A 25,825-nucleotide genomic window follows, 5' to 3' on the forward strand; every position below is an offset into this window, starting at 1 on the left:
AGTGCAGGACTTATTGTGGACTCAAAAGCGAGTAGGAGCAGAATCTGTGATAACCTGGATTTGACAGGGAATGCCCACATTTAAGTGTTGCGCATTTTGGATGAAGGCGCACAGTGACCGACTTGAGTCAAGAGCGAGAATGCGGTTTGGCCGGAATCCGTGCAACTGCGCAGCTTTTTTCACCCAGGCACATGGGAGAAAATGGCTCTATGTCAACCGCGAAGTAGCAAGGGTTCATTGTTTACATATATTTTCATCACATTTTATTATCATATTTGATAAATTACACGATTACTCTTTGCTATTGCAGTGTCCTGTATACAGCATATGATGTTGCTCCTATTGGAACATTATTTTCCCAGGGGATTTCTAAAGTTCTATCTAATCTAATTACTGTACTCACGGTTTTCAGGATCGTAGGCACTGTATTCAGCACTGAAACCTTTGTCGGTGTACGACTCATCAGAGTGGAAGGTCACCTCTAGGACATTATTAGTGCTGGTCACAGCCAAGGAGGACAGCTCGCCACAATATCTGGTGCAAAAAACAACCATGTTGTGTTTTGAGTGACAGCATCAAACAGTAATTGAACAACATGTATCATTGCATGTTTTGTGTATTTGTAACTAAATCACTAAATAGAATATCCAAAATAGGAGTAACTGTCACTTTGCAAAGAAGTAGCCAATTCGCAATGGGAAAAAGCCATCAAATAGTGCATTAACCTGAATACAAGAGGCAGAAAAGGCAGAAAAAATGTGTTTTCTTATGCCTGGGGTCTATAGTTTTATACAAACAAAAAAACAGTTCAAGCTTTTCTTCTTGTCACTCACACATAAACACATATGGCGTGGAGCGATGCAACCACTACAGAGATCCATTTTCATAAAATGTGTTGATCTATTTGCATATTCAATGGAAGCTAAAATCTGCAAGTAAAACACACAATGACACAAAAACCCTTTCAATCTTACTTGTTGTTCATAATCTGTACATAATCTTTGTGACATCGACGGATGTCCACTCCTGGCTCTTTCATGCGGAACATGTTGAACCTCAAGCGCACCTTTTTCCCAGCTGAGACCTGCCGTACAAAGGCAGATTGGGTTATTACAGGCGTATTTGCCAACAACCCTACCTACAAGACATGTCGCTGTAATGCTTGTAAACGGACGCATACAAGCTGGTGCTCGGCTCTTGCCGCAGCAGCCTGACAGATGAAGATAGAGCAGGTACTGAACAGCTTGGCTTTTATAATGCTGCCTCAGCGTTTTGCTCATGGCAGGCTGATGGAGGAGGAGGAGGCCGATTCACATAAAGGAGGGGGAGGCATTGTTTCAAACCTTAATAGTCCACTTGCAGTCCACAGCTGGAGGATAGAAGCTGGGATGGAGAGGGGAGGTGAAGACTCCCGTGCTTGCAGAGAGCTCACCGCCACAGTGCGTCACTGAAAACAATGTGTCACATGATTTATGTCACATACACACCAAACTTTGGTAAGATGGACATGAAAATGCGCTTATTTACCCTCAGATTTGGGGATGGCTTTGTACACTGCCTGGAAGCCGGGTCGCTGGACCTCACTGTCAGTAATCAGGTTGATTAGCATGATGTTCCCAGAAGACACCACCTCCAGCGGGTTGGCGGGAGGCCTATGACCACACTTCCTGTGAAAAGCAATGAAGACAATGTGTCAAAAATATGGAAGTAACATTTAAGTACTTGGGGATTGTTATTGATGTAAGCTTGTCTTTTAAATTTCACATAGAAAAATATTAAATTGGTATTTTTTCTTTAGAAAAAAAGTCTTGATTTCCCTACGAGTTAGAAAACACTTGATTCTGACTACTTGGATGCCTTTTGTAGATTATGGAGACATGGTTTATATGAATGCACCAGATACTTATTTTAAAAAACTGGATATTTTATATCTCTGTTCTTTACGTTTTATTACTGATTGTGGAGACCTTGCCCATCATTGCACTTCGTATGCAAAGACAAACTGGTCATCTTTATCAGTATGCAGATTTTATCAGTATGCAGATTTTATTTATAAATCACTTCTTGGTCTGGTTTCCCCTTATTTATGTTATTTTATGTGTAGAGACTCCTGTTGCTACAGTTTGCAGTCACAGGACATTCTTGGTGTGTTGATCCCTTGAGCCAAAACAAGCCATTTAAAAAAAAAAAAAAAAGCCTTCAAATTTGCTGCTCCATGGTCATGGAATGAATTACGAAAGGATCTGAGGCTACCTAAACTTAACACTTTGGGGTAATTTAACGCCATTTTAAAAGATTGAGAATATTTATATTTGGCACTGTACTTGTTTTTTTTTAAATTGTGTTGATGTTTTTACCTAATGTGTGTTTTATGTTTATGTTGTAAGTAATTTGTGCTTTTAACTATAGTGACTGCTACCGTTTCTTAAAGTTAAAAGTTAAAGTACCAATGATTGTCACACACACACTAGGTGTGGTAAAATTTGTTCTCTGCATTTGACCCATCGCCTAGTTCACCCCCTAGGAGGTGAGGGGAGCAGCGGTGGCCGCACCCTGGAATTATTTTTGGTGATTTAACCCCCCATTCAAACCCTTGATGCTGTATTGCTGAAACCAGTTTTTGCTGCCCTCTTGGCCAGATCACTCCTGTAAAAGAGATTTTAATCTCAATTATTGTTTTAGCTGGTTAAATAAAGGAAAATAATAATAAAAAAACATTGTAGCATAACAATTTGCAAATGCGCACCTTAATCTGTGTTTTCAAATCTCTGTGTCAGTGTTGTAATTTGTGTCCATGTTAAAAATTGTGTGTGTGTATGTGTGTGTACGCGTGCGTGTGTAAAAACAATCTCTGAATCCGTGTTAAACTCTGTGTGAAGCAGGAATCCTCGCTTGACTGTGTGTGTAGAAAACATTTGTCGGTAACTTCACCTTTTATTTGCCTGGACTCACCACTTGTCCGCACCTTGAACCAAGTAAAGTTAACCCAGTTGAAGTTGGCTTTTGATTTGAATGGTGGGTGATACGGATAGTCGATATCAGCCTGACAAACTATTTAAAATGTCATGTTCAATGAACAACTGTCACTACTTTAGAGCAAAATAAAAATGCATTGTTTTAAATTGTTGTGTATTGAATATATTATTTTACCCACAATAACCTGATCAATCCCACGTGTCTTTAAATGCAGTGACTGTGATTAGTACAAAATCACACATTCCAGTTATACACTGCTGAAAATGCATCCAGAGTAATTCAGCTGTTTTTTAAAAAAAAAAAATCATTTTAAAAGAGAGTAAGGGTTTTACAAATCAGAAATTGTGTGGGTTCTTTTAGGCCAGATTTGAAAATTTTGAGTCGTTTTTCATCTACAACCAAACTAATGTGGTCTAAGTGGCGAACAAAGGGTTACATTTGACTTTATTCTACCTTGAAATCATAAACTTTATCATAAATAATCTTTACAATACATTTATACTCATTTTGGTTACATTGTTGTGTTTTGTTAATTTGCACAAATGATTCGATAATCATGACATTTCAAGTAAAAAGTATTCATCTTGTGTGGTCTATCAGTATCGGTATATTAGTTCTAGGTGGTGAGTATAGGCAAATGAAGAGACTTCAGACAAATGTTTTAATACGTACAGATTGCTGCATGCACGCACAGATCTGCCATAGCAGAAGTGTAACAAAAGTCACGTGCTAAAAACAGCCAAGTGAGGGCTACTCCTTCACAAGTAGTAAAACGTGGACGCACGGATTGTTGTACACACAGATCTAACCACAGAAAGACAAATCGTAACACAGATGCCCAGATTGTATTTTACACACACAAATCTAAACACAGACAAAAAATAGAACACATGACTGGGTCACAATGCTCAGTTATGTCAAGGTTCAAAATATTTGGTTAAGATTGCCATGATTAGGAGAAGCTTTATGTAATTTGTTTGTTGTAAACTGAGCTGTTTGTATGTACAGCTCAAGCTGTGCTGAGAAACAAGTTGAGGGCCTCGTGTTTAGGCTTTAAGTTGTTTCACTCGCGATATCAATATAACAAACAAGATTGAAATGATTTAATTTGAAAATAAATCAATAAATACGCGGGGCGAGATGGCGGAAGATAAATAAGGAGAGATGAGATTGCTTTGGAGGAGATTCAAAGTCAAGCAAAGCGCAGTATTATCAAAAGTTCCAATACTGACGAGGAGTGTATGTGTGTGTGTGTGTGTGTGTGTGAAATAATGTCTTTAAAGGCTCTCATAAAGCTGCATGTCACCTTGGATACACCTGATTACTCAATACCATGTGAAAACAGTGTGCATTACACATTACATGTATTTGTTCAGAGAGGGAGAAGGCCTGCAGTTACAACTAGTGGCGCATTCAATGGCCTTGTCCTGTTGGCAATCACATTGTTCCCTACGGACAAAGCGCAATTACACCCAGCTGTGTGGCAGGATTAAAGTTGGCATCATTCATAGATTTGAAAACAAAGGTCTTTATAGACCGATTCAATATCACTAAGTTTGCGAATGTTAACAGTAAATGCAGCGCTAAAGGCTCCAGGGCCAAACAGGAAAAAAAAACCTGTTATCAGAAATCCAGTGAAAGGATTCAAGTGGAACGTATTTTCCACCCACATCAAAACAACTTATATCCCGAAATCCCAGTGCAATGCTTTTGTCAAATAAAACGTGATTCCATGTGGTTGCCCTCTGGGAATGCTGTATTTCTTGTCTGATCTTCAAGAATAAATATATTAGGCTAATGTTGAGCCTTATTAAAACACATTTAAGACCAACAGAGTGAGACTTGACTAAAAAAAAATGGGCGATGCTGTTTTACAGTCATAAATAGTCTGTTTAATGTCTTGAATTATAATTCATCTGCGGGAGGACGCTATGCGGAAAAAGCATACAGCATAAAAGATTGTATGTTTTTTATGCATCTCATTTGTGCGCCTGAATTGATTAACGTGGACCCCGACTTAAACAAGTTGAAAACCTTATTCGGGTGTTACCATTTAGTGGTCAATTGTACGGAATATGTACTGAACTGTGCAATCTACTAATAATAGTATCAATCAATCAATCAATCAAATGTGACTTACTCTGTGATGGCCTGAGATTCATCTGGACTCAAAGAATCATAAATGGACACAAAGTCATCAGAGCAGTCGTCCTCCACGTAGAAGAAAGGGAACTTGACGGAGATGGCGTCTGTTGCGGAGGCTCTGATTTGCCACTGACAGCGAGACCTCGGGGGGTAGCCGTCGGGGAAGCCCGGTGAGGAAAACTCAGATTCTTTTCCTTCAGCCTCCAGTTGGAAAAAACACTCCTCTGGGAATCACATTGAGCACATGACAAGTACACGCTTGACTTGAGCCCCGATAAGTACACTTGCAAAATCTCAAAGTACCAAAGCGTTCTTTTAAAAACGCTGCCTTTACGACGACGACCAGAGCAGTTTGAGAGCATGGAGATTTACCAAGGATTTAATGTTTGCAACCTGCTCATTGACAGTGACTTTGCTGTAGGAACTTAATACCTGAAAGGAGGTAAAGACTACACATTTTCAATTTAGATGGGAACAAAATCCATTTACTTACATAAACATTGTAGGTGTCCCAATACAATGTTTTAACTTTCTGATTCGTTACCGACATTTAAGCCTTAAGTCTTAACCGATACCGATATTGACCAGATACCATATCAGCACAAAACATTCATACTTGTATAATTTTGTAGCGTGGAATGTTAGAACATTTTATAAACGGAGAAAAATTGTAAGTATGAAAAACACTAACCTATTTATTAATAACCGTGTGGAATGCTTATGCTGTCTTTTAAATTAAAGTGGAGGTGTATTTTCTGGACTATAAGCCGTTACTTTTTCCCCATGCATTTAAAATCATGCATTTTATACAATGCCGTGGCTAATTTAAGGATTTTAGTGCCACATGCAGCCAATACATTTTGCATAATCACATCAGACCAATGATGTGACAAATAGGTCAAGGTAAACCAATTACATTTTTATTCCACATTAAATCAATTGAAGTCACACAATCATTCAGTTAGCCGTAGGGAGCTAACAATAATGGTAACCATGGTAAAAAATAAAAATATCGAAAAACCGTGACTGATAACTGCATTTAGTTAAACTCACCGACCGACTGGAGAGCCCAGCCAACCCAACGGAGGAGTCTCATATGGAAGTATTATACAGTAGACTTTGCATGCAATTGCAATTTCGAGACTTTATATGGCATTAGTGTATACACTACAGTGTGTTGCACAGCTAGGAAGTAGTCTTAACCATCAAGTTGAATGTGCCAATCTTGTCTTTTGTTGTGCCCTACAAAGTAAGTGCTGTACTTATTACACACCAGCTAATGCTAATAATTGTCATAAATATGGCAGGGCCAAAGTAAAGTAGAGCATTACTTTAAATTCAAGAGTTACTTGCTTTGTTGCCATGTAAAATTGGAACATTACCTAGAGGCAGTTTGACTTAAGTGATTGTTTCCTCGTCAAGTGTTTAAGCTCGTGTTAAGTCTGCAATTGGACGTGATGTCACAAGCAACAATTGTGTCAAAATGTGGCACTGTAAAAGTAAATTGATACCCGGTAGTACTGATGGAATTTGGTCGATGCCTTTAAAAGTAGCGGATTCGTTACCCGCCTCTTAGTACATTATGTATTTTGTATTACTTACATTCAGTTTAGTATTTTGGTCACTGTGTGGTGCAAAATGGATTTTCAATAAATTGTTTTTCTCTACAGTGAATTACTGCAAACTACAACCACAATGAGTAATTTGTTCAATAATAACTGACAATATCGATTAATTATAGCTGAACATTTGTCCAAACAGGCAAAAATGTGGATACAATTCCGGATCTGGATAAACTGTGGCAATAAGTACAAATGCATCCTTTTTTATTGTAAATCTGTACATTTATTAAAATATTAAACTGTTGTTCTGCAAATAATGCTAGAATTGTTTCATACAAAATACAGATTAATAGAATAAGGAGGTATCATAACCCTAAGCCTAACTGCACAGTTTGAGTAGAACATACACGGTGTCAGTCAAGTCTTGTATTCAAATAGGAAATTACAAATGTGTGATCAAAATAGGAAAGATTGTACTCACTTGCTCGGGGATTCCTGGCCATGCGAGGGTCGGTGACTAGATGCAACCAAAAGGAAAGGGAGAGTGTAAGAATCAAGTAAAAGGTGAAACTACACTACAAACGCTAGGAGGCAACTAGATTTTGATGCATGAATCTAAAATATTTAGGTTTGCACATTTACTGTTCCATCTCCCAGCCTTTAGAGCAGGGGTGCCCATTACGTCGATCGCGAGCTACCAGTCGACCGCGGGGGGTGTGTCAGTCGATCTCCAGCCAGGCTTTTAAAAAAAATAGACCTAAAAATTAGGTCATCAACCTTCACCAAGACGTCACTCAAATGACATTCACGGTACCAGGGGGTCTTGTGAGATGACGCTGGCTGCTGCAGGATCATTATTATGAAAATATGACCGAGAGGAAGGCGAGAAACACTTTTTATTTCAACAGACTCTCGCGCCGTACCTTCCGTCAAAACTCTAAAGGCCGACTGCACATTTCCTATCTTCACAATAAAAGCCCTGCTTCATGCTGCCTGCGCTAACTAAATACAGAGTCTCGGAAAACTGGCGTGCACAAGCGATCCCTCAGAAAGCTGGCGTGCACATCACTTGAAAGCTTTCCGAGACGCTTATTTTGTTAGCGCAGGCAGCATGAAGCAGGGCTTTTATTGTGAAGATAGGAAATGTGCAGTCGGCCTTTAGAGTTTTGACGGAAGGTACGGCGCGAGAGTCTGTTGAAATCAAAAGTGTTTCTCGCCTTCCTCTCGGTCATATTTTCATAATAATGATCCTGCAGCAGCCAGCGTCATCTCACAAGACCTTCAAGTACCCCCAGGGCAGGTGTTGGCAACCCGTGGCTCCGGAGCCGCGTGCGGCTCTTTGGCCACTCTGCTGTGGCTCAGCTGCATAATTGCCGACCCCCCGATTGTTACGGGGGGATTCGGGTGCCTCTTCCGGACATTACCCGGGGTCAACATTCGCCGATTTTCACTCAGATTACAATATTGCGGGGGTGCCGTAATGGATTTACTTTTAACGTCCTCGACAACATGTCATCGCGCCTGCTTTTACGCCATACTATGCTATCTGCGTGCCGGCCGGGGGCATTCATTTCGCTGCTTCTATCGTCACACGTACGAGATTGGAAGGCATACTGGGTGATACACGTTACACTGAAAGTTGTGATATAAACAACTTTAACAATCTTACTAATATGCGCCACACTGTGAACCCACACCAAACAAGAATGACAAACACATTTCGGGAGAACATCCTCACAGTAACACATTATAAACACAACATAATTACCCAGAACATCCATGACTCTTCCAGGCTATATTATACACCCCCGCGCCCCCAACCCTGCCCACCTCAACCAACGCAGGGGGGGAGGGGGGGGGGGTAGTGCTAGCAGGGGTGTATAATATAGTCTGGAAGAGTCGTGGATGCACGGGATTCGGGGTAATTGTTATGTTGCGTTTATAATGTGTTAGTGTGAGGATGTTCTCCCGAAATGTGTTTTTCATTCTTGTTTGGTGTGGGTTCACAGTGTGGCACATATTAGTAAGAGTGTTAAAGTTGTTTATATCACAACCGTCAATGTAACCTGTATCACCCAGTATGCCTTGCAATCTCGTACGTGGAAGCCACATCATGATACTGGACTGGCAAGCTGTTTGTACATGTTGTAGAAGGGGTCAAAGACAATGGCTTCATAGCACGCCCTTATTATTGTTATCTGGGTGACCAACAGCAGAAATTTGCGAGAATGGTTGCGGCTCCCATTGTCTTCTTAATTTTGTGAAATGGGTCAAAATGGCTCTTTGAGTGGCAAAGGTTGAGAGCCACTGCATTAGAGGATCCAAAGTGTATGAATGCACCATCTCAGGTGCAGTACAAGCAGAGAGGCTTGCAGAATGGCTTATCTTATCAGCAGAACTGGAAGTGAGCTCCTTTAATGCAAAGCATACTGCACAGAATTGCAATGCTGATAGGGGATGACAGCCAGCTTATTCAGCTCTGCATTCTCAGTCTTTTATATCTGCTGACTGCTCGGGCTCAAATACAGCGGGCACATACGCAGGCTGACACTGCTGTCATAGAGCACAGATTCCTTTTTACTAAGCGGCTACACTGACCACAGATTTAAGTTTCCATTTTTGTGTGGCTGGTCAACTATTTGTTTCGCTATCACACACAGTACGGCCTAACAAAGTCATCATCTCACTAGGCAAACAGGCAAGATCTCGGAAGGTTACTGAAATGATTTAAACTGTAAGGGCCTGATCTACTAATGGTTGGTGTGCCCTAAACCACATGCAAACTTGATAGCGCACGCAAATCTAATCTACTAATTGAATCTCTTAAGTGAACAAAATAAGGGGTGCAATCCACTAATTGTGTCGGTCTTCATGAATAGGCAAAGTATATGCTGATTATCAGAAAACCCACAGTACTGGGAGGAGAAGATGCAAATATAATCATTCAGCATGCGAAATGTGATTTATCAAGACAAACTGTTCTGTGGGCGCTATTTTGGATCTTTACATAGCCTGTGCGAAGCCTATATGCAAACTAGTTTAAACATGGCTATAAGAAAAGAGAGGGATTGCGCTGCAAAGACAGCTGGACAGAGAATCCCCTTGTCCTAAATGAGTGTGAAAATGTTCTGAACTGTCAAAAAAAAGACATCTATTCAGCAAAATTATTTTATAAATTCTATATCTGCTTGATGACATGAGGGGCTGATTAAAAAAAACAAAATTTCTGAAGAAAAAATAATTTGTTCATATATTAGGACGAACTGGACTATTATCCGCAAACATATACTGTACGTTGTTAAGTGAGATATTTACACAGTAAGATTCTGTAAATGTTAATTCACAAACCTTAACTGTTTCCAATTGGTGTCTGTAACACGGGAGTAAAACGGCTGATCAAACAAAACAAGACATGGTCATGGACCCACTAGCTGCGGATGCTAACTCTCCAATCAGCTAAACAGACTCAATAACTCTACAGTGACGCCTTGGTGGGTTTGCTGAGGAATTTGTGAAAATGCAACAATACAAAAATAATTTCATTGTATGGTAATAATACTAACACAGACACTCATAAATGTGATAGCATATTAGCTAATGCTAACGACGCCAGCGTCATTGCATTACGATAGCGCGCACAAGTATGCATGAAAACACTGTTACAGACATCACACATGGGACGGTTTAGTAAGCATAAACAGTTTTAGTTATATTGTAAAACTTACAAATGTTGCTTGGAGTGATGAATGAAGAATCCATATGAGTAGAAATGCTATGGACGGCGAAAAGACTGAATGGCCCAAAAAAAAAAAGCACTTCCGGTAAATGGAATAACACTGCAGCACTTGTAGTGAGCGAACCCGCCCAAAAGATGGCACCAGAGCACAAACAAAACACTGAAGTTTTTCTTGTTTTTTTTTATTTTTATAAAATATTTTTTTTTATGGCTGCCAGCAAGGAAAAATCTATTAATTAGCCCTTCTGTCTTATTAGCTGCAGGGTTCAAAGTGTAGGAAAAAATAGCGGCTTAATGTCCAGAATCTTTAGTAATTTGTTTCAGTGTCTGGCTGCATTTTGTTATAATAGACTTTGTTTTATATATGTACATGTACTATATGCATTTTCTTAAATTATTGTGCAGCGGTTCTGTGATGGTCCACCGTCTCACCAACAAAGCACGCCTTTAGCATGCTAAAATAGTTTGTTGTCCAGATTGCAATTTTATATTGCCGAAAAGGTTTTACAGCTTATAAATGTGGGTTGCTTGTTCAACATTGCAAAAATCCCACAGGTGGGAGAGCATAACATGACTGTGCAGGGAAATTAGTGTTTCCATTGGCATGTAATGCCGGTAGAACACAAATTCCTTAATTAAACAGTGCAATATGTGCCATTTTTGCACTTATAAATTGTACACGCAGTCTTAGGGATGGACCGTCAGGACCAGCAAGGCCTTCTTTGCTGACCCAACAAATAATGATGGTAAATAGATAAGTTAATTTACTTTCCCTAAATATATGAAAGTATTCATCATGTTCTCTTCATGTCATGTTAGGCTCTAGTGTTGCCGTTTTCTACATTATTGCTTTTATCCAATCAGAATTCAACTTCAAGTTTTTCTGATATTTGATGGTAACTACAGGACAAAAAAATTAGAAAAGTCAACCCAATACAGAAGAACGAGATCAGAGGAATCCATTAGTTCATTTAAACATGATTTACTGGAGCAGAATTGGGATGTAATTTATGAAAATGGTGATGTTAATAGTGCTTACAATATATTTTTGAGAATATTTAGGTCATTATATGATAAAAATTGCCCGATAAAAGAATGCATCAGCAAAAGAAAGTATACTAATTGTCCTTGGATCACAAAGGGATTGCAAAATGCTTGCAAAAAGAAAAACACTCTTTACAGGGAATTTATAAGATTGAAAACAAAAGAAGCAGAAAATAAATATAAAAAATATAAAAACAAGTTAACTAATATTATGAGGTCAAATAAGAGGGATTATTATAAGAACTTACTAGATGATAATAAAAATAATATCAAAGGAATATGGAATTTATTAAACAGTATTATAAGAAACAGTACCTCTTCAAATAACTATCCAACGTATTTCATGAATGATGGTAAAGAAAATGATAATAATATTGAAGATGTAGCTAATGCCTTCAATAAATTCTTTGTAAGTATTGGACCCGAACTTGCAGCAAAAATCCCAGATCTACGGACAACTGGTAAAAATATGGAGGGATTGTTGGAGATAAATCTCAATTCTATGTTTTTAAATGCAGTGGGTGAAGAAGAAGTGTTGGATATTGTAAACAAATGTAAGAACAAAATGTCCACGGACTGCAATGACATTAGTATGGCATTGGTGAAAAATGTCATTACAGGAATATCAAAACCATTAACTTATATCTGTAATCTGTCATTTCAAACCGGCAAATTTCCGAATGAAATGAAAATAGCTAAAGTTATACCTCTGTTTAAAACTGGGAGCAAACACCACTTCACAAACTATAGACCCGTCTCTTTACTTCCACAATTCTCTAAAATATTAGAAAAACTATTCAATAACAGGTTAGATGCATTTATAGAAAAACATAAATTAGTCCCTGACTGTCAATATGGGTTTAGATCAAACATCAATGGCAATCATTGAAACAATAGAGGAAATCACAAATGCCATAGACAAGAAACAATATGCAATGGGAATATTTATTGATCTAAAAAAAGCATTTGACACAATTAACCATGATATATTAATCAATAAAATGGAAAAGTATGGAATCAGGGGAGTTGTACTAGACTGGCTTAAAAGTTACTTAAATAAGAGACAATAGTTTGTGAAGTTGGGGGATTGCTGTTCATCGTGTTTGGACATTGCTTGTGGTGTCCCCCAGGGGTCAGTGTTGGGGCCAAAATTGTTCATCCTGTATATCAATGATACCTGTAAAGTGTCTACATTATTGAAATTAGTGTTATTTGCTGATGACACTAATATGTTTTGTTCAGGGGATGATTTAAATCAATTACAGGAAGTCATTATGGAAGAAATGAGTAAACTAAAAGCTTGGTTTGACTATAATAAATTGTCATTAAACCTGACTAAGACTAAGTTAATGCTGTTTGGAAAGTGGACACGTGAAACAAGGGTACAGATACAAATAGATGGGGTGGATATTGAAAGGGTTTTTGAAATAAAATTCCTTGGAGTTACAATTGACTATCAAATTAACTGGAAACCACATATAAAACATGTACAGTCTAAGCTGTCAAGAAGCATCTCAGTAATAAATAAAGCAAAGCAGGTTCTAGATCACTAATCACTCCACATTCTCTACTGTTCATTAGTTTGATCATATTTAACCTACTGTGTGGAAGTCTGGGGGAATAATTATAAAAGCTCATTAAACTCAATAACTATACTTCAGAAAAGAGCTGTAAGCATCATCAACAAGGTTGGATATCTGGACCCTACTCATTCACTATTCTTACGGTCAAAAATATTGAAATTTAATGATATTATTTTGTATCAAACTGCACAAATAATGTATAAAGCCAAAATAAATAAACTCCCAGGAAGCATTCAAAAATTGTTCAGCACACGAGAGGGGGATTATATTTTAAGGGGAAATTTTAATTTCGAAATGCTTAGTTTTAGAACGACCATCAAAAGTTTTTGTATTTCAATCTGCGGAGAGAAACTATGGAATGGTTTGAATGTGGAGTTAAAGCAATGTCCAAACATAAACAAGTTTAAAAAGAAGTTTAGGTACATGGTATTCCAGAGGTACAGACATGAAGAAGGGCTTTGATATTGGGTTTCTTGTGTTACAAATGAGTTAGGGGCTGCCCATTGAGGCACTGGTACTGCTGTTTTTTTTTTTTTTTCATGATACTATTTCCATGAGCACTTGTGGTAATGGTGTGGCTATGCATGTGTGTAGTGTGCATATGTATGTATATATTTATCATTTATTTATATACAAGTTCATTAAGTTTGTACATAGAGTGAACAAGGAAGTTCGAGCTCAGAGTAATTTATGATTTAAAGAAAAGGCGTGGGATTAAATAAGTGTATAGTTCTTCTCACTCCTTTTCAAATATGTAAAAAAAAAAAAATAACTAAAAAAAAAAAAGTTGAACGCTCATTTGGTTTTTTGGGGGGGGGGTTTTCTCCATTTTGTTATAATAGCCGTTAAGGCTATAGCACTGTATTGGATCATGCTTGCTCTGGTTTGTTTTTTTTTTTTGCATATTTGAAATTAAAATATATCAATCAATCAAAAAAAAACTTGTATGTTGCCACCGTGGCATGAAATCTGCCAAAGGCCTTCGTCAACCATGCAGCGGTCTGTGCAGCGGAGGTGAACGAACACGAACAGTTGACAGACCGTTGCGATAGCCAATCAGATCACGAGCGGTTGACAGTAGGCCTCCTAAGTTGCCACACATTGAACGACTCACAAGTGAGTATCGAAAGTCAAATTGTGAGCAAATACACAGAGCCACACCGGACCAACATTTGGCTAGCAGAGAAATCTGATATCTACTCACTTCTTTAACCCATGATGGCCGAAGGACAACAAAACGTTGATTAGGTTGCAGATATATACTTGCAAGGCCATTTTCAAGAAGGAAATTTAAAGAGAAGCTAGATCTCGTGAGACGAGGTCGGTTGATAGCTAACCTGTCTCAACCAGTATGAAGGTCCGCCACTTCTAATCGAATCAACAAACAATAAAAGTGGTACCCCTGCCTTCTGATTGGTGCTGCATATTGTGAGTTCAAATATTTTATTTCTTTATTTTATCACTTTTAGTATGTTTTTACAATGATTTTATTTTTGACACTACAACATACAGGTAGGTTGTAATCGCTTATGTGGGTTTAAAAATTATAGTATTATGAGGGGTAGTTATTTAAATTGGACAAAGTAGAACATCACTGAAAGCCTTGCACGGCCTCCAATGAGTCTTATTAGATCACACAACACGCCCAATTATAGGACACGCAATGTATTTGTTTGTGGTGTTATTTTGACCTTTGTAGATCAGCCCCAAATGCGCTAATTAACCTCTTACAGCTACATTGCGTCTGGTCTACATAAGGGAAATAACTACCGAATAAGGTAAAAAACAAAAATTGGCCTTATAAATTGGTCAGCATCCAGGAGCTTTATTGTCTCCTGCATGCACTTCAAAATGTTGGTTGTTGAAGTCAGCTTTTGGTCAGTACCTCCAGGATTTGGCTGGCTTATGTTGGGAATATTGTGACCTAAAAATGACTGAATTTGCGGGAGCTTTTCAAAAAGTTAAGGCAAAAGTTGCATGTTTTGAGGCCATTTCATCAAATTGTGATTTTACAAATTTTTCTAAGTTTTAAGCGTTCTTTGTAACCTTAACTATAAAAGCCTAGGAGTTCAACAAATCTAACAAAATATGCTTTGTCTGTACAAATGTGTGCATAGTTTGGAAAACAAATACAGAACTGATTTTTAACCCGTTTTACTATCATGGTGTAACAGAACCAACAGCTGTGTTCAAAAAGTTAGCATACACTTGTAAAGAACGTATGGTTATGGCTGTCTTGAGTTTCCAATCATTTCTACAACTCTCATTTTTGTGATAGAGTGATTGGAGCACATACTTGTTGGTCACAAAAAACATTCATGAAGTTTGGTTTTTTTACAAACTTATTATGGGTCTACTGAAAATGTGACCATATCTACTGGGTCAAAAGTATACATACAACAATGTTAATATTTGGTTACATGTCTCCTGGCAAGTTTCACGGCAATAAGGCGCTTTTGGTAGCCATCCACAAGCTCTTGGTTGAATTTTTGACCACTCCTCTAGACACAATTGGTGCAGTTCAGTTAAATGTGTTGGTTTTCTGACATGGACTTGTTTCTTCAGCATTGTCCACACGTTTAAGTCAGGACTTTGAGAAGGCCATTCTAAAACCTTCATTCTAGCCTGATTTAGCCATTTCTTTGCCACTTTTGATGTGTGTTTGGGGTCATTGTCCTGTTGGAACACACAACTGTGCCAAAGACCCAACCTGATGATTTTAGGTTGTCCTGAAGAATTTGGAGGTAATTCACTTTTTCGGTAGGTGTGGTGTTCCTGGGATTTAAGGCCTCACCTTTTCTCCTCCAAACATATTGCTGGGTATTGTGGCCAAAAAGCTCCATTTGTTTTTAATCTGACCACAGAAGACAAAAAAATTTAGATGTTTGGCCACAATACCCAACAACATGGCAGCTAATCTTTGCGCTACTGTATCTTCACTGCAACAATTAATGTGACCAACATCTGTCAAAACAAGTTTTTGACTAACTTCATTTTCAACTACTGCCTCATCAATAACACATCTCCACATTAGTGAGCCTGTGGTGTGAACGATGTGCAATTACAGCGTGGACATGCAATGCTAATAACACGGCTAATGGTTTTAGTTGCGACTGTCAAGTTGACCAACTCTAGGCAGAACAACTAACTGTACACCCATGGTTTAGCACATGGAAGCCCAGTTCTAATTTTGAGGAATTACCCAGGTATTTCCACACAATGGCAGTGTTGTACTGGTCGGTCAACAACGGCCATGGTTATTTGTGGGTTCTGTAATCTACACTACAATGCGCTTAAGACTACTGTATTGGGTAAAACAAGTCTAAAGGTGACTAAATGGGCTTCAAATTGGGACCCCATCCTCTGCGGTTTAGGTAAATAAATATCCGTAAACACCCATAAAATACAATGTGGAGAACGTTGTGACATGGACTTCTTTCATTTGTTTGGGTCAAGGTTCAAAAGCACTGGTTGACCAACAATGAGAGTACATTGACTATCTGAGAAAATTATTTTGGGAGCTGAACTAGTGAATTGTTGACCACCATACACAACAGACAACTGAGAATTTGGGGGATGTCCAGGAGCAGTGGTTCTCAACATTTTTTCAGTGATGTACCCCCTGTGAACATTTTTTTTAATTCAAGTACCCCCTAATCAGAGCAAAGCAATTTTGGTTGAAAAAAAGAGAAATTAAGTAAAATACAGCACTGTGTCATCAGTTTCTGATTTATTCAATTGTATACCAGAGCAAAATATTGATCTTTTTGAAGTGGTCTTTCTTGAACTATTTGGAAAAAAAGATATAAAAATAACTATAAACTTGCTGAAAAAAAAAACAAGTGATTCAATACTAAATAAAGATTTCTACACATAGAAGGAATCATCAACTTAAAGTGCCCTCTTTGGGGATTGTAATAGAGATCAATCTGGATTCATGGACTTAATTCTAAACATTGCTTCACAAAAAAATAAATCTTTAACATCAATATTTATGGAACATGTCCACAAAAAATCTAGCTGTCAACACTGAATACTGCATTGTTGCATTTCTTTTCTCAGTTTATGAACTTAAATTCATATTTTGATGAAGTATTATTCAATACATATATTTATAAAGGATTTTTGAATTGTTGCTATTTTTAGAATATTTTTTAATAAACAAGAAATACGTTACACACATGCAGTTGTTGACAAAATACACTGTACATTATATACCTCAGCTAACTAAACTATGGAAATGTATAATATAATTCTTTTAGCAATACGGTCTCACTGCACAGCAGGCCAGCAGTCAGCAGAGTCATTGCGCAATCCATGGTGAGGCTCAACTGGCTGGTGACTCACCGCAAGTCTCTTCTCAGTATTTGAATGGTAAATGTGAAAATTCAGCAATTTTGAATAGAAATAATCTAAAACTGGTGAAGTTAAATGGAAAGTAACTGTGCAGTATAATCACTGGGTACATAGAACAATTTAACTAATTTGTTTTCTTTTTACATTTTTTTTTTCTTTCCATGATGGCACGTGAGGCTCCGCCTAACCTGCTTTCCCTGAACGCACGTCAGTGCCTTCAAGTACCCCCAGTGGTACGCGTACCCCCATTTGAGAACCACTGTCCTAGAGGACTATATTGTGGAAGTCTGAATTATCCATCATCAATATCATTATGCTTGGCAGAAAGTAATAGAACTCTAGATATGCAACACTCTATAAGCTTATTGACACGTCCAAAGGCGGTCCACCAATATTAAAAGTATGAGTATTGATTTTTCTGTATTACATTAATCATTCCAATCAGAGTATGACTTGGATGAATGTGCTTGTCGAGAAGCTGAAAAATGTGCATGTCGAGAAGTTGAAGGTCTATAAGGTCGACCTCCGCCAACTCATGACTCAAGTATTAAATGTCACAATGTCAATATAATATGGCCACTTATGTGATACTTACGTGTGGCTGTAATTTCATTGATCTTTATCTGGCCGGTAGTCCTTTGCTGATCTTTTATTCCATTTTCCAGAGTCTCTAACACCAGCTCCTCCGACAGCTCTGGCACAAACTCCAGGTCCTCCACTGGGATGTCGAACTGGGACCAATAGTAAGCTATCACACCTTCACTGGGGTATACAGAGAAAGTGCATCCATTCAGTACCAGGTTGAAAGATTTGGGAGGAAGCATGGATTAGCCGGGGAATTGGATTGCCAATTAACAGACCAAATGGTTGAATAAATAAAACGAGATGGGTCTCATGCTGATGCTGCTATTTAACAGTGATTTTGTCGTACAATGCTACTAAAAAATGACAAAAACTAGAGATGTCCGGTAATGGCTTTTTTGCCAATATCCAATATTCCGATATTGTCCAACTCTTAATTACCAATTCTGATATAAACCGATACCGATATATACAGTCGTTGAATTAACACATTATTATGCCTAATTTTGCTTGGAAACCCCGCTGGATGCATTAAAACAATGTAACAAGATTTTCCAAAATAAATCAACTCAAGTTATGGAAAAAATGCCAACATGACACTGCCATATTTATTATTGAAGTCACAAAGTGCATTGTTTTTTTTTAAACATACCTCAAAACAGCAGCTTGGAATTTGGGACATGCTCTCCCTGAGAGAGCATGAGGAGGTTGATGTAGGGGGACTTGGGGGGCGGGATTGAGGTGGGGGGGGTAGGGTGTAGCGGGGTGTATATTGTAGCGTCAAGGAAGAGTTAGTGCTGCAAGGGCTTCTGGGTATTTGTTGTGTTGTGTTTATGTTGTGTTGCGGTGCAGATGTTCTCCCGAAATGTGTTTGTCATTCTTGTTTGGTTTGAGTTCAGTGTGGCGCAAATTTGTAACAGTGATAAAGTTGTTTATACGGCCACCCTCAGTGTGACCTGTATGTCTGTTGACCAAATAAGCCTTGCATTCACTTGTGTGTGTGAAAAGCCATAGATATTATGTGAATGGGCCAGCACGCAAAGGCAGTACCTTTAAGGTTTATAGGCGCTCTGTACGTTTCCCTACGTCTGTGTTTTAAAAAGTCATACATTTTACTTTTTGAAACCCATCCATCTATTTTCAACCGCTTATTCCCTTTGGAGTCGCGGGGGGCGATGGATTGATACCTATAATTTCCGATACTACATTTTAAAGCATTTATGGACGGATAATATAGGCAGTCCGATATTATCAGACATCGCTAACAAAAACGATACATTCATGGACTATATGTTTGCAGTAATTTGAAAGGGTGAATGAAAGTCCAAAAAAAGAACTTCGCTTTGGTTAATTTGTTTGCAATGACTAAATCAACAGTGGCTTTGTTTTTTTCTTAGGGTGGGGAGACATAGTACAATCGCATTCTTCATGCATTTGGATTGACAGACTTAAAACGTTGTGGGTGGTTGGTATGAAGTTGCACATCCAAAAATGAATCGTTAAACAACATATTAATCATCCATGAAATCCACCATAACACAACAACAAAAATGACACATTTTTACCTCCAAAAGAGTAGGGTGCAAGGGGGTCTTTCAATATTAATTCATACGTAAAATTTTAGCTAGATAGATAGATAGATAGATAGATAGATAGATAGATAGATAGATAGATAGATAGATAGATAGATAGATAGATAGATAGATAGATATTACTTTATTGATTCCTTCAGGAGAGTTCTTTCAGGAAAATTAAAATTCCAGCAGCAGTGTACAGAGTTGAGATCAATTTAAAAAAAATAAAATAAAAAATAAAAATAAATAAATAATAAAAAATTAAAAAAAGCTAAAAGGGGAACTGCACATATGTGAAACATAAACCCACAAGCCTTTCCCTCCTTTCTGTGTTCCAAATAGTGAAACATTGCTGGTAAAAAGCAGCTAACAATGCAGGTATATGGGGTCATCATAGCGCTCAAAAAAAAAAAAAAACACACTACAAATGTTCAATTCACATGTGGTGACTTGCATATTAATCAAGTTATAGCAACATTGTCATTGTAAGAGCTAACACAGAATATCTACTTTTGTGGTGTCATGACACATTGCCCTGTGCACAGCGCTCAAAAGACCACTAGTCAGTAGTCAGTTAGCTAGCTTGAGCTGCTAATAACGTTGGTTGTGACCGGCCATCATATAACAAAGAAGAAGAAGCTAGAGCTGCTTCTGCTGTGTTTTCTTTGAGATACAAAAAGTTAATGTTGGGTTGTAAATCAAGACCATTACCTATAATTGAAGAATGTAGCACCAAGCCGAGAAGTTGGTCAACTTTGACAATCCACACGCTACTATAAGGCTCTCAAAAAAACGGAGCGCAGCATAAGACCATTGCAACATCGCTAGGAAGCATTTCTATCTGTGCAAGGATTATTCTGAATTTAAGAGCGGACATTGTGAGTCATATTTTATGCTCTTATTTGAAACGTTTAGCAATAGCGCTCCATGGTAACGCTCCAAAGCTTTCAAAAAGTCTATTCGTGGTAGACAACACAGAAAGTCCTGTCACAGAACGCATAACAAATACTACCGATGCTATGTCCATCCATCCATTTTCTACCGCTTATTCCCTTTTGGGGTCACGGGGGCCTCTGGCGCCTATCTCAGCTACAATCGGGCGGAAGGCGGGGTACACCCCGGACAAGTCTCCACCTCATCGCAGGGCCAACATAGATAGACAAACAACATTCACAGTCACATTCACACACTAGGGCCAATTTACTGTTGCCAATCAACCTATCCCCAGGTGCTTGTCTTTGAAAATGGGAGGAAGCCGGAGTACCCGGAAGGAACCCCCGCATTCACAGGGAGGACATGCAAAGTCCACACAGAAAGATCCCGAGCCTGGGATTGAACCCAGGACTGCAGGACCTTCGTATTGTGAGGCAGACGCACTAACCCCTCTTCCACCTTGAAGCCGTTGCTATGTGTTCTGTGGAATCAATGCATCCAGAAAAGAAATTAAGGTCATGTTTAAAATTACCCAAATACTGCAAACATTACATGTTATCATGAATGTGCCTGTTACTACATTGCTTACATACTTATAGCATGTGTATAAAACACTTGATGTTTTTGGATGGTTTCTGGAGGGCTTTTTAGGTGGAATAGATTGTACGCCCATTACTTGCATTGTTAGCCAACTCCTACAAGACGTAGTTCACTATTTAAAAGGCAGAAAAAAGAGAGAGGCTTGTGTGTGTGTAGTTTTTGTTTCTTTAAGGTGGTCTTAAAGTATGTATCACTCATTTTTCAATTCATTGTAACAACGTAATTATCTTATTACATTAACACATTGTGACAGTATTATTTTATTGGGAAAAATCATTTTAAAAAGACAGGAAAACGGAAAAATATGTGAAAGTTGATACATTTACAATTTAACACAGTGCTTCTCAATTATTATCTGTCCAGCCCCCCTTAGGGTACAGAGATTTTTTGAACGTTCCCCCATCCCCTGAATGAAAATACTATTGAGAACCTGCTCAAAAAGGTTCATTAGTGCTTCTTAATTATATACTTTTCAAAAGTTCTTGTAGCAGTCTGACTGGAGATTACAGTCGAAATATGTCAGGAAAAAAATTCCTTCTAATACACCGAAAATATTGTCTGACTACAAGTATATTTGAAAACTATTGAGTACCTGATAATACTTATTTATCTGAATGTGTCAAGCTGGTTGTTAACTAGTATTTGCTCCAAAACAAGGGCACATTCTACTCATTTATTACCTACAATAGTCACAGTAAAACCAAGGGCTATGTTTTCTTTGTCATATTTTTTTGTTCAGCATGCTGATTAGTTTGAGCACTGCTGCCACCTAGCAGGCTGGTGTGTCGTTCAAGCTTGAACAGAGTACCTGAATGCTGTGACCACAGACTTTGTGTAGTACGTAGCAAGGATTGAATCTTTCTTGATGTTTTCCTCCAGCTGCACAGAGAAAAAATACATTATTTGAATGTTAATAGAATGAGTATGTTAATATAAAAACTTTTTTAATGAGAACGCTTCAAACAGAACTTGCAATCAACTTGTCTTGTCGAGTGTCATTCTGAAGTGACTGTACAAGAGTCTAATCATAATACCTGGATTGAGTGGAGTGCATTTCAAATAGAAAGTAACAGTCAAGTTTGATTGAGACAAAAGGAGTGATTTAAGAGAGAATGGTGATAACATTTTAAGAGGCTCAGTTTGTGCCATGTAGTGTGTGTTTAGTTGTGGAACTGGTTAAACCTGTGTAGCCACATGTGCTCATTGGCACTTAAAGCAATAGTACAGAATATTTACTGTCCCGATGTCCTGATCAGCATTTTTGGCCTCTGAGTTTACACATTTTTGGCCTCAGATTTGATTCGATTTTAAATTTACCGATCATATGCTTTGACAATTTTATTATAGATTTTTTAAAGTATATTCTATATAATTTATTTTTCAGACTAGAGCGCAGGGATTACAGCCTCAAGTATTTTAGAATACGATGCCACAGCTATCAGTTTTGCCCATTCCTCTTTGCAGCACCTCTAAAGCTCCATCAAGTTGGATGGATGTGTTGGTTTTCATTCAGGCTATCTCTGTATATTGGTAATTTCATCTTTCCCTCTATCCTGACTAGTCTTCCAGATCCTGCCGCTGAAAAACAGTATTCCCACAGCTTCACGCTGTGGGGATGCTTGAGGTGCTGGGTTTCCTCCAAACATTCAAGCTTTGTCTCATCAGACCAGATAATTTAGTTTCTCGGGGTCTGAGAGTCTTTCAGGTGCGTTTTAGCAAACTTTTTGCAAATAAATGCTTACGTCCTGCCCTTAATACAGGCCTGATTGGTGGATTGCTGCAGAGATGGTTGTCCCTCTGGAAGGTTCTTCTTTCTACAGAGGAATTCTGTAAATATGACAGAGTATCTTGGTCACCTCCCTGACTCGCCCTACATGAATGCAGCAATGTACAGAGACATCCTTAATGAAAACTAATGCTTCTCATCCAACCTGATGGAACTTGAGAGGTACTGCAAAAAAGAATGAGCAAAATTGCCCAAAGATAGGTGTGTCAAGATTTTGGCATCGTATTCAAAAAGACTAGAGGCTTTTATTGCTGCCAAAGGTGCAAGTATAGAGCAACGACTGTGAATACTTTGTAAATGTGATGTTTTATTTGTATTATATTTGCAAAACTTTCAAAAAAGTTTTGCAAATGTAACAAAAATAAATAAATAAATAAATTTAAAAAAAAAAATTATATATATATATGTATATTTATTTTTATTTTTTTTGCGGGGAGTTTGCATGTTCTCCCTGTGACTGCGTGGGTTCCCTCCGGGTACTCCGGCTTCCCCCCACCTCGAAAGACATGCACCTGGGGATAGGTTGATTGGCAACACTAAATTGGCCCTAGTGTGTGAATGTGAGTGTGAATGTTGTCTGTCTATCTGTGTTGGCCCTGCGATGAGGTGGCGACTTGTTCAGGGTGTACTCCGCCTGCCCTCGAATGCAGCTGAGATAGGCTCCATCATCACCCCGCGACCCCGAACGGAACAAGCGGTAGTAAATGGATGGATGAATGGATACATTTGCAAAACTTTCAAAAAAATACTTTTCACATTGTCATTATGAGGTATTGTCTGTAGAACGTTGAGGAGAAAAATCTATTTATTTCATTTTGGAATGAGGCCGTAACAGAACAAAATGTGGAAAAAGTAAAGCGCTGTGAATACTTTCCGGATGCACTGTATGTACAATAGATGACAGTATTAATTCATTGGATATAGTGAGTCCAATGAATTAATACATCATTTGAATAACAATGTTATTCAAATAATACATTTCCATGTATTGCAATTGTACAAAAAGTGGATCAAGTTTTCTATTTTGTTTGAATTGTGTTGATGGAGAGCATTTTTGGTTTGTTGTTTTCAAAATGAATTTCAATAGAAATATCCTCCCACAGGCAAGTTTTTCTTGGCCTCTATTGCCAAGCCCTTGCTAAATCAGGATTCAGTTGGGTCTTTTTATTGTTGGATTGGGATTGGGACCAAACAAAGGTCTGTTTCCTCCCACTTCTTTTGGACTGTTAATGATTTGAGCAGAAATGTGTGCTTGTAAAGTTTTAACATGTTCCAATTAAAAAAATAATGGACTGATAAAATTTATGAAAATACAAACATGTGTCCACTTAATACACAGCATACATGGTGTTTTATAGTTTCCGCAAGGTTTGATATTTGGTCAGATACGCATTCTGTCACTTGAACTGTGTTCTTTCAGCATCAAACTTACAATTGCCTCCAGATTATCTGCCAGTGCTTCAAATTCGGGGCTGCTGGTCTCCTCCAGCTGCTGGTTGTATTTGACATCTGGTAGTGTCATGTGACCACTGAACACGACCTCTGCAGGAGTTGTCTGCCTACTGATGGCGGCTTCTTCAGCCTCCTTAACTTGAAGGTGACAAGACAGAGTATTTCAGCATCAAATCAGTTTGTCGCCTCTATACGACAGAAGATTTTAAAGTAAAACCCTATTTTTAAAGCTGCACAGACTGATCTCAAGTTGAGAGGACTGACAAAACGGCTCCTACGAGAGACTGCTAATCAAGACTTCAGAAGGCTTATCGTCAGAACGCGCGTGTGGAAATGACAAGGAAACTATGTCACGCAACAGCATTTTTTTCCTCCACATTATTCAAAAGGAGAGAGTCAATGCTGTCACTTGAGCGAACACTAATGGGAAATCAAAAACATCCAAACAAGCCACTTAAACAGTCTCCTGTCAAAGAGCTTTCACAGCAAGTATAAACAGTGCTTCTTATGGTAGGTTTGTCTTTGCAAGAGCTGACGTTGGCAGGGTAAACACTTCAAACATCCTATTAAATCCTACAAAGAATAACTAGAATTTATTCAAAAAGAAACGTTCTGATGATGTTCAGAAAAGCGTAGCAGACCACTTGAAAACTATTTGAGGGAGTATAATGGACGAAGCTTTCGACAACACTCACAGACAAACAGCCAAATTAGGAAAGCAGCTACGGCAGCAAGGATGAGGGCTGCCAATAAAACGCCTATCACAGCCCATAGCTTCCGCTTGGAATGGGCTTTCTCTTTGCTGCTCAGGAAGTCGATCCGCTCATGGCGATCACTGTGGCCCTGTTGGAAAGGACAAAAACAGAGGCTAATTAGCATGTTGTAAAACATGTATTATATGACAGGTCACTTTGTATTGTTGCAAGATGTTCTGACAGGGAATGGAATAATCATCATTGAAAAATCAAACTGCTTACGTCAATTGGAAATTAGGGCGTAGTTTAGGGCTATTCAACTACATCATGAAGAGGGCCGCTGTTTTAAGGGGTCGGACATCGAAATGTGGCTGTTTGTTTAGAAAGCGCCTCCGCACGTTATATTCCTTTGAGACTGTGTTTAATTACAAAGTAAACACTTCCGCTTATACACTGCACGGTCAATAACATCATTATTCTTCCCTTGCTACTCGTTTCTAACACGTGCAGCTAAGTTAAAAGCATGAAGACAGGTTTTGTTGGGGATTGTCATTTATTATTTTGAATTATTTTCCTTCCTCAGTTCTATTTCTTTACACTTCATCCTTCATTTAGGTTTGTATGACTGAAAATTTAACGATATATATTTATATAAAAGAAGTATAACGTCCAGTGTGTATTCTACATAAATAAAATAGTTTTAGTGTTCATACATTTACACAATTAGCAACAGATGTTCATACATATAGAAATTACACAACATTCACAGTATGTGATTTATCACAACTAAACCTAAGGTGT

General features: G+C 38.3%; 1 protein-coding gene across 1 annotated transcript in view; it reads right to left on the reverse strand.

The window, feature by feature from the left end:
- st14 (ST14 transmembrane serine protease matriptase) overlaps positions 1-25,825 on the reverse strand; it is a 71,370-nt gene that overhangs the window by 26,688 nt on the left and 18,857 nt on the right. The window contains exons 3-12 of the mRNA XM_061915998.1: positions 25,025-25,172; positions 24,310-24,467; positions 21,900-21,970; positions 17,998-18,164; positions 7,165-7,200; positions 5,117-5,345; positions 1,528-1,667; positions 1,344-1,447; positions 975-1,084; positions 404-534 (exon numbers count right to left, since the gene is read on the reverse strand). Of these exons, the coding sequence (XP_061771982.1) occupies positions 404-534; positions 975-1,084; positions 1,344-1,447; positions 1,528-1,667; positions 5,117-5,345; positions 7,165-7,200; positions 17,998-18,164; positions 21,900-21,970; positions 24,310-24,467; positions 25,025-25,172 (1,294 nt within the window). The remainder of the gene's footprint in view (positions 1-403; positions 535-974; positions 1,085-1,343; positions 1,448-1,527; positions 1,668-5,116; positions 5,346-7,164; positions 7,201-17,997; positions 18,165-21,899; positions 21,971-24,309; positions 24,468-25,024; positions 25,173-25,825) is intronic.

The sequence above is a fragment of the Nerophis ophidion genome, linkage group LG11 (assembly GCF_033978795.1).
Source record: "Nerophis ophidion isolate RoL-2023_Sa linkage group LG11, RoL_Noph_v1.0, whole genome shotgun sequence".
In the NCBI taxonomy this organism is placed as follows: Eukaryota; Metazoa; Chordata; class Actinopteri; order Syngnathiformes; family Syngnathidae; genus Nerophis; species Nerophis ophidion.